The sequence below is a fragment of the Tupaia chinensis genome, unplaced genomic scaffold (genome assembly GCF_000334495.1).
Source record: "Tupaia chinensis unplaced genomic scaffold, TupChi_1.0 Scaffold141389_1, whole genome shotgun sequence".
Taxonomy (NCBI): Eukaryota; Metazoa; Chordata; class Mammalia; order Scandentia; family Tupaiidae; genus Tupaia; species Tupaia belangeri.
In genome coordinates, this window is record NW_006201251.1 from 226006 (window position 1) to 234979 (window position 8974).

An 8974-nucleotide genomic window follows, 5' to 3' on the forward strand; every position below is an offset into this window, starting at 1 on the left:
GGGCCAGCAAGTAGCATATTGTTTAGGGCACTGGATTCCCACATGGCCGAATTTGTGGTTTGAATCCTGAATCTGGTGGCTGGAAAAACACACCAGGGGCATGTGTGTATATGCCCAAGATCCCAAGAGGAGAATGGAGGAGAAGAGACTGCAGCATGGCCATATCCTGTGCCCCCCTCCCCGTCCCTGGGGTGGAGGGTGATTTCTCACTTTCCCTCTCTGGCTCTGCCTCTCCAGTAAGTGCATGTGCCTTATAGCAAAAAAAAAAACAAAAAACAAAACCCTGAGACACGGGTTGGTTTGTAGCATCATGATTAAGGTGGCTGGATCCCATATCGCTAACTGTGCAGTTCAAGTTCTGGACCTGATAGCTTGAAAAACATACTAGGCTTGGGCTGGCAGGTAGCATGGTGGTTAAGACATTGGACACTTCCACATGGTCAACCACTGTTCGAGTCCCAGACCTGGTGGCTTGCTTTCTCACTTTCCTTTTCTCTGTGTGTCTGTCTTTCTCTGGTCAAATGAAAAGGACTGAATGAATAAGTAAAATTAAATAAATAATTATTAAAAAAAAAAAAAAAGAAAGAAAGAAAGAAAAATATGCCAGGTTTGTGTGTGTCCAAAATTCCAAGAGGAGAATTGAGAGGGAACTGAGGTGTGACCATCCCCCTGGGGAGGGTGCTTTCTCATCTCCTCCTCTCCCTTTCTCTGCTTCTTTCCAGCAACTTCATATACTCTATGGAAAAAAAAAAAAAAAAAAAACAGAAAATGCTGCCATTAAAATTTTAAAAAGAAAAAGACTCTGCCATTAAAATAAAAGGTGTGCTGGCCCTGTAGCCTCATGTTTAAGGGAGCTAGATCCCACATTGCCGACCAACTCCTGATCCCAGCAGTCTGAAAAACACATGAGGCAAGTGTGTGCACATGCCCCAAAATCCCAAGAGAATGGAGAAATGGACACAAGATTGAGACATGACCATGTCCCGTTGGGGAGTGCTTTCCCCTTCTCTCTCTGGCAAGCACTCATGCCCTAAATATAAACATATATTAAAAATGTGTATGTTTAAAAGGTCTCAAAGGGTATGCATCAAACCACGGTTAAGGCGCTGGACTCCCACATGGCTAGAAAGTTCTATATTTACAAGGTAGTGCTGAATTTTTGTTTCAATAAGCATTTGCTATTTCATTGTATTTAACCAATTAATTTTTGTGAAATCTAGCATAGAATCAGAGGTCAGGATGGATAAAAACAGGGGCCTGGAGGCTAGCAGGTGGTGTGGTGGTTAGGGTGCTGGACTCCCACATGGTTGACCATGGTTCAAATCCTGGACCTGGGGACTTGTTTTCTCATCCCACCCCCCCACATCTCTGTATCTCTCTCTGGTGACTTCACATGCCCTGTAGCAAATTAAAAAATAATAAATAATTATTTAGAAAAAAACAACAACAGGGCCCTGGGTTAAGTGGCACAGGAAGGGCTCCTCACTCCTGCAGTCTGTGCATGACACATCAGTCAGGGTGGTGGGGCCCTCCGTTCCTTCCCCTGAGGGCCTGGGGTCACCGTTTCTCTTCCTCATCCCAGTGATTCAGTCTGAAGGACTGGGGTTGAGGCCGAGCAGCTGAAGGTCTAGAGAAATGAAAGACACAGTTCTATGAAAGGCTGAGAGTAAAAGTGTTAGACTTTAAGGGACATACAATCTCTATTGCTACTATTCTGCTTTTTATTACTACTACTATTACTATTTGCACAAAAGCAGCCACAAGGTAGTGCAGGGGCAACACGCTGCTCAAGTGACGCTGGACCCCTGTGAAAGCCTGTGGGTTCAGCCCTCTGGCCAGCCTGTACGCACACACTGGGCAGGTGCACTCATGACTGTGGCTGGCTCGGGAGGCTGGGAGGAATGGCTGTGTGACACTGTAGAGGGTGTCTGTTTATCTCTCTGTAGTTCACTCTCACAAAAAAAGTAAATAAACTATTCATTAAGAAAAAAAAATGGTACCAGCAGTTAGCGTAATGGCTATGTCGCTGGACTCCCACGTAGTCGACCGCGGTTTGCGTCCCGGACCCAGTGGCTTAGAACTCCCGCTGGGCACGCGTGCGTACATGTCCAAGATCCCAAGAGGAGAATGGAGGAGAAGGGATTGTGGCGTGGCCATCCCCCCTGGGGGGTGATTTCTCGCTTTCTGTCTCTATGTCTCTCTCTGTCTGTCTGGCGAGTGCACGCACCCTATAGTGAAAATCTTTCCAAAAAAAAAGAGCAGCCATAGGGGCCAGCAGGTGGTATGGTGGTTAAGGCACTGGATTCCCACGACTGACCACAGTGTAAGTCCCAGATCTGGCAGCTTCAAAATCATGTCCGGTGCATATATGTGCGTGCCCAAAATCCCAGGAGAATGGAGAAGGGATTGCAGCATGACCATGCCCCCTAAGGGGTGATTTCTCACTTTCTCTCTCTCTCTCTCCAGTGAGCACACATGATTTACCGCAAAAACCTAAAAGAAAAGAAAAGCAGCAATAGGCAATACGTAACCAAATGGTCACCATAGCAGTCAGCAGGACCTTAGCTGCCGATCTCTGGTCTACTGCACTGGTACTTGCTCCTGGGTGCTTATTAGCATCACCTGAGGAATGGGCTCTGTGGCCTGGTTAAGGCAGCCAGATCCCACATGGCCAGCCATGTGGCTGGAGACCCAGTCCCAGAGGCTTGAGAAACAAGCCAGGAGTGTGTGCCCAAAATCCCAAAAGGAGGGAGAAATGCAGGAGATGTGACCATTCCCCCATTCCCCATGGAGGGCACCTTCTCCTCTCCCTGTCTGTCTCTGGCAAGCACACATGCCCTCTAGTAAAACAACAAAAAAGTATCACGTGGCGGGGGGGGCCACTTGAAACTACTAAAGCCCAGCCCCACCCTTCAGATTCTCAATCTGGGTTAGGGCCCAGGTTTTATTTTTAAGCTACCTGTTGATTCTGATGTTCGTTCTCAACTGAAACAATGGTTTCATTTTGCTTTATGGTTTTTTTTTTTTTTTTTTTTTTGTATGCATTGAGAGAGATTTTTGCTATAGGGCACATGTGTTCACCAGAGAGACAAAAAGCAAGAAATCATGCCAAGGGGGGATGGCCACGCCACAATCCCTTCTCCTCAGGATCTTGGGCACATGCACACATGCCCCTGGCATGAGTCCCAAGTTCCCAGGTCTGGGACTCGAACTGTAGTAGACTACATGGGAGTCCAGAGATGAAACCACTACACCATCCGCTGGTTCCTTGCTTTCTATTTTTGTTATGGGGTACATGTGCTTGCCAGAAAGAGACAGAGAGGGAAAGTAAGAAGTCACCCTCCAGGGGAGTTGGCTCACTGCAATTCCTTTTCCTCTAATCCCCTCTCCGGATTTTGGGCATGCACTGAACAGGTGCCCAGCATGATTTTCAAGCCCTGATGTCTGGGTCTTAACCATCATCAGCCATATGGGATCCAACCACTTTACCATGACACCACCCGCTGGCTCCTAAAATAAATTAATTTTTAAAATTAATTTTTAAATTTTTAAAAATTTTTATTGATTTATAAAATAAGACAACTGTTTTGGGTCCACCTGACAAATTAGTGCTTCCAATAGTTTGATTAAATGCTCTTTATTGGATGCTTTTTTTGTGTGCACAGCTCGGTCATCAGGAGTTGTCAACCCATCAAGTCACCCCTTCATCACCCTTGGCTGTGCGGCCACGGGGTGGAGAGTGACCATCACTAAGCCACCTGTGACCTAACCCTCCTTCTCCAACCATTCTCTGTAGGCCCCAGGGTAGTTGCGAGCCCTGTGGAGACAAAGCGGGGTGAGGGGAGGGTGGGGCAGCAGGCAGTCCACCACTCCTTCCCACATGGGAAGCCAGGCCTGGTCCATACCCGGTGTAGCCAAGGCTCTGGGCCAGCTGCGTGGCCTGCAGTCCCCGCTTGCCTATCTGACAGAAGAAAACGAGATTCTCATCTTCCAGCTTTGGCTTCTCGGCGGAGTACAACGCCCGGAAAGCAGCGGGCTCCATCTGCAGGGCACCCTCCAGCTCCGACACTGGGAGGAGGAGTCAGAGGCTGGGATGGGAAGCCTGCAGTGGGCACTCAGGTTCCGAGGTCTGGCCTGGAAGGGCCGGGTCCCGGTGATCCAGCACTATCCAGGGGCCCCCCCACCCCAGCCTCAGGGAAGAGAAACAGCCCAGCTGCCTGGGAGGTGAGCCTCTCCCGGAGCCGCGAGGAGGCGCAAGGCGGCGGCGCAGGAGACCGCCAGGCAGCCCGGAGGTCAGAGAAGCTCGCCTGCTCCTCTCCCCTCCAGGGATCCCCTCAGACTGGATGGGTCAGTTCGGCCGCCAGGATCCTCCTCCAATCAGCCCTTCTGTAGGGAGGCCGAGGGCAGGCTTAAAAATGCAGGACCCCTAGCCAGTGCTTTCCCCACGCCATCCTATGTGAGGCGGGCTCGGTGTTTAAGACCCTCCTGGGCTGTCTCCACTGCCCCCGCCCCGGGGCGCCCATACCAGGGATGTTGAGCGCCCCCGGGATGGTTCCAGCGGCCGCCTCCTCCCGCGAGCGCACGTCGAAGAGCCGGGCCCGGCCGGAGGCTAGGAGCGAACGGAGTTCGGGGAGCGAGACCGTGGGCACTGAGGAAGAGGGAGAGTCCTCAGGGGTGCGGGGTATGAGGCAGGGCAGCCGGGGCGCCCCCCCTCGCCTGGCAGCGCCCCAGTACGGTGCAGGTGTGCAGGAGGACCTCTCAGCCGCGTCCCTCCGCCCTTCCCTCCAAGAACTCTTCCATCCCGGACACCTCCGCGCACTGCCAGGGGTCCTATGTCGGACAGCCCCCAGGTCTCCCCGCAGGTACCTCCAGCCATGGTGCGCGCTGCAATACGGAATAGCTGGAACGCAGCCCCGGCCCGCCCCCTTGGCTTGCCCTGCATCCTCCAGCTCGTTCCCGGAGGCGAGACCGGAACCGGAAGTGAAGACACGCCTCCTGCACCACCACCCCTCCTCCCGCGGCACCTGTTGAAGGTGCTAACACCTGCTCACTGGAGAAATCCTCGAGACCGTCCAGCGTGAGCTAGAAACGAGGTGTGGGCCGGCCCAAGTACCAGGACTCAGGGTGATGAATATAAGGACAGCACCCCACCCTACACTGGGCCCAGCTCTTACAGGTCAGAGAGCAGTGTGTCCCCACCCTTCTGCCCTAGGGCCCACAAAGGGAGGGAAGGTAGACAACCATGGTTCTTAACAATTTTATCTTTAAAAAAAAAGAAAAGAAAGAATGAAAAACAAAAGAACCACACCCACGAGGGGGAAGGCCCCATGTGGGCCCCTGCTTCTTGTTCTCCCTGGCTTGAGACCTCTCCAGAGGCCTTGGCACTCCTGGCCAGCCTCCTCTTGAAGGGGTAGAAGCCACGACTAAGCATGCTTCCCCCACTGCTTGCTTCCACCTGGTCCCAGCGCACTTCTGAACCCAGCTCCGAAAAAAGGAAGAACCGATGGAAGTGCCAGAGTCCTGGGCCAAGCCAGGGCATCACCTGTCAGCAGAATCTCGCCGGGCCCCCTAAGCAAGCACAGGGCAAGCCCCCAGTTGAGGATGTCCAGGATCCAGCATGGGACAGCACATGCATTGTGCAAGAGGGGCACAAGGGCCCGGGGGCTGCATGGAGGGGGAGGGCGAGGCTGTCAGTGCATGTCCACGTGTGTTCACCCCACTGCAAGTTGCCACACCACAGGGCCTCCATTCAGACACGCCTTCCGAACTCCCCCCAGTGCCATGCCAGAAGTGGGTGGTGAAGGAAAGGGGCACGGGTTCGCCTGCTGCTCCTGGGCTGTCTGCAGTCCTCGGGCTGAAGCCCCGGGTTCCCCAGAGTTAGTTGCTGTCATTCTTGATGACGACCTCTAGTCCGTGGTGCCGCAACTGAGCTCGCAGCAGCAGGTTCTTGTTTTTAAGGTCTTCCACCTGAGCGGGAAGGAGGTGAGAAGGGGAAGTGGAAGAGGAGGTGGCCAAGCCAATCCCCTGAACTGACCCAGACACACACAGGAGAGGGCAACAGGTGAACCCCTCTCTGTTGAACAAAGCTGGGAGTTTCACACTCGATCAGTGGCTACGGGGGTGGAGGAGGGGTGCCTGGAGGGAGGAGCTGACCTGCTGTCGGAGCACGTCGTTGTCCAGCTGCAGCTGATCCAGCCCCTGCAGCTCTTCAGACAGCCGGTGGTTACTCTGCCGCAGCTCCTGGATGTAGTCGCAGGCTTTGGACAGAATCCCTCCTTTACTCTGCAGGACAAAGCCAAAGAAATGAGGATCCCAGTCTTCATTTAAATTACAAGGGGTCTTGGGACCAGCAGGTGGCATAGTGGTTAAGGTGCTAGACTCCCACATGGCCAGCTGCAGTTCAAGTCCCGGACCTGGTGGCTTCAAACTCACAATGGGTGTGTGTGTGTGTGTGTGTGTGTGTGTGCCCAAAACCCCAAAAGGAGAAGGGATTGTTGTATGACTATTCCCCTGGGAGGTGATTTCTAGCTTTCTCTCTCTCTGTCTCGCTTTGTCTCTCCTGTGCACACACCCTATAGCAAAACTCTCTCAGAAAAAGGGGGAGTCTTCAGAAACCTCGAGGGAAAATGTATATACGAAAATCTATGCATGGATTTCAAATTTTTGCATCAAAATTACTCATACTTCATTATTATTATTATTACTATTATTTTAGGTTTTTGCCATAGAGCATGTGTACTCACCAGAGACAGAGAGCAGGAAGGTAAGCCATCACCCCCCACTCCCAGGGGAAGGCCACAATGCAGTCCCTTCTCATCTAGTCTCTTCTCATGATTTTGGGCACACATTCACATGCACCCAGCGTGATTTTCAAGCTGCTGGGTCCTAGACTCAAACCATGATGGGCCATAGGGAGTGCAGCACCTTAACCTGCACGCCACCTGCTGGCCCTAAACTCAAACTTTAAATTCCAAATTCCATGAACTTTTTGAAGTACCCATGTATCTAGCTTGCTTCCCCCAAGCATGCTCACACTCTGAAGCTCATTTCCCCTGAGGGTGCTGGTGTAACACCTCCCAGGGGTACAGGAACCTCAGAGAGGGGTAACAAAAGACAACTGCGCAATGTGCCCCTCTCTCGCTCCCATTCTTTCTTTTTTTCTTTTTGCTATAGGGCCTGTACTCTTGCTAGAAAGACAGAGAGAGACAGAAAGTGAGAAATCACCCCCCGGGGGGATGGCCACACCACAACCGCTTCGCCTCCATTCTCCTCAGGATCTTTTTTTTTTTGGAGAGGTTTTTCATTATAGGGCACATGTGCTCACCAGACAGACAGAGAGAGACAGAGAGACAGAAAGCGAGAAATCACCCCGCAGGGGGGATGGTCACGCCGCAATCCCTTCTCCTCCATTCTCCTCTCGGGATCTTGGGCACGCACGCACACGCGGCCGGCATGAGTTTTAAGCCACCGGGTCTGGGACGCCAACCGCGGTCGACTATGTGGGAGTCCAGCGACATAGCCATTACGCTAACTGCTGGTTCCCTCTCCTCAGGATCTTGAGCACACACGCCCAGCAGGAGTTTTAAGCTGCTGGGTCCGAGACTCGAACCACGGTCAACTACGTGGGAGTCCAGTAACGTAACCATTACACCATCAGCAGATGGTCCCTCTCGCTCCCATTTCTGACAGTAGCAGGAGAAGGAATTCAGGTGTCCACCCACTTCCAGGGTCTGTCCATGACCTGGCCAGACTTGGTGCTCTCCATGGAACAGTCTGGGATGATCTTGGACAGCTGCACGATCCAGTTGTTGATTTTGTCTCGGCGGCGGCGCTCCACTGTGGGGCAAAGAGGAAGACTGGGTGACTCAGTGAAAACTCACGTCAGGCCCCAGGGTGAACTACTCACCCTTCCTCCCCTCAGACATCACTGCTGTTCCCAGTCCCGACAGGCAGCTCCGAGCTCCACATGGGGACAACGCCTACCTTCATTATGCTGAGCCCTGCGTTTCTCGTCTCGAGTCGTCCGAGGAGCCTCTGACTTCCTGACAACAGAGCCCACGAGGGCCAGAGTAAGGGAGGAAACAGCTCGGTTGGAGTTTGGAGTAAAGAATTATGTAAGACGCAGCAGGTATTAGATCCGCTCATGGTCACCGAGAAGAAACAAAGCCACTCACGGGGAGTAAGGGTGGGTCCTGGGGGCGATCGAGCGCTGGCTTCCTCCCTGCAGTACTTCTTGTGGTGACATCATCACGAAGAACTGACCTGGGCAGATGCAGGGTAGGTTCTGTGAGGACAAGGGACTAGGAACGTCCCCTCCCTAAGCCCAAGGCTGGGACCCATCTCTAAAGAGATCCTGCTTCTTCCTGCGAGAAAAGCAGCCCCTCACCTACTGCCTGCTCAGCTAGCAGTCACAGGGCCACGAAGACCTGCTGCCCACCAGTCACGTCCCCTGCCCACCAGTCACGTTCCCCGCCCACCCCAGCCCCTTGGCCGGATCCTCATGCAGCATCTCACCAGTGCCCGGAGGGGTCGCTTGCCCCAGCAGTGCCTCTGAGCCCTGGGTGGTAACGACAGCAGCTGTACTCCCCGACGTGGTGCCCCCCGCCCCATCTCCCACTGCAGTGCTGGGGAAGTACGTATAGTGCGTCTCAGCAGCTGTGCCCTCGGTGTCGACTGCGTCATCACTGGTGAAAGCACCCTGGATCACCGCCTGGGAAAGGGAGCAAGAGAACAGGGTCCAGAGGCGGTCAGACACTTCTGCCCCTTGGATCTCTGCTTCTACTCCTTGGGAGAGAGAGGGAGAAACATCCAGAAGGGAGAGCCTAGCGCCTTGGGACGAAGTAGCCCTGCATGCCTCACCAGTCCTAGCTTCACCCCAGCCCACTGTTCCTTTTTCATCTTACTGCTCAGCGCGCCAGTCCCCTCCCCAGCCCACATCCCTGTACCTGGGTCATGGACTGAGTGGCAGGGGAGA

At 53.3% G+C, this 8974-nt stretch overlaps 2 protein-coding genes across 7 annotated transcripts in view; both read right to left on the reverse strand.

Annotated features, from left to right (window-relative positions):
* Positions 1–3621: 3621 nt before the first annotated feature.
* On the reverse strand, positions 3622–5020 carry TSTD1 (thiosulfate sulfurtransferase like domain containing 1). The gene is made up of 4 exons (XM_006163097.3): positions 4867–5020; positions 4526–4648; positions 3906–4068; positions 3622–3817 (listed from the first exon to the last, which is right to left on the reverse strand). The coding sequence occupies exons 1-4, from the start codon at positions 4940–4942 to the stop codon at positions 3766–3768; spliced, it is 414 nt and encodes a 137-aa protein (XP_006163159.1). The 5' UTR covers positions 4943–5020; the 3' UTR covers positions 3622–3765.
* A 222-nt stretch (positions 5021–5242) lies between these two features.
* Positions 5243–8974, reverse strand: part of USF1 (upstream transcription factor 1) — an 8519-nt gene continuing 4787 nt past the window's right edge. For 5 of the 6 annotated variants that reach the window (XM_006163098.3, XM_027766183.1, XM_006163101.3 and 2 more), the window contains 6 exons: positions 8515–8710; positions 8175–8262; positions 7984–8042; positions 7742–7836; positions 6154–6282; positions 5243–5967 (listed from right to left, as the gene is read on the reverse strand). In XM_006163098.3, the coding sequence (XP_006163160.1) occupies positions 5878–5967; positions 6154–6282; positions 7742–7836; positions 7984–8042; positions 8175–8262; positions 8515–8710 (657 nt within the window). In that variant the 3' untranslated portion in view covers positions 5243–5877. Of the gene's footprint in view, positions 5968–6153; positions 6283–7721; positions 7837–7983; positions 8043–8174; positions 8263–8514; positions 8711–8974 lie in introns of all 6 variants that reach the window. The other variant, XM_027766184.1, reaches the window with a different exon arrangement.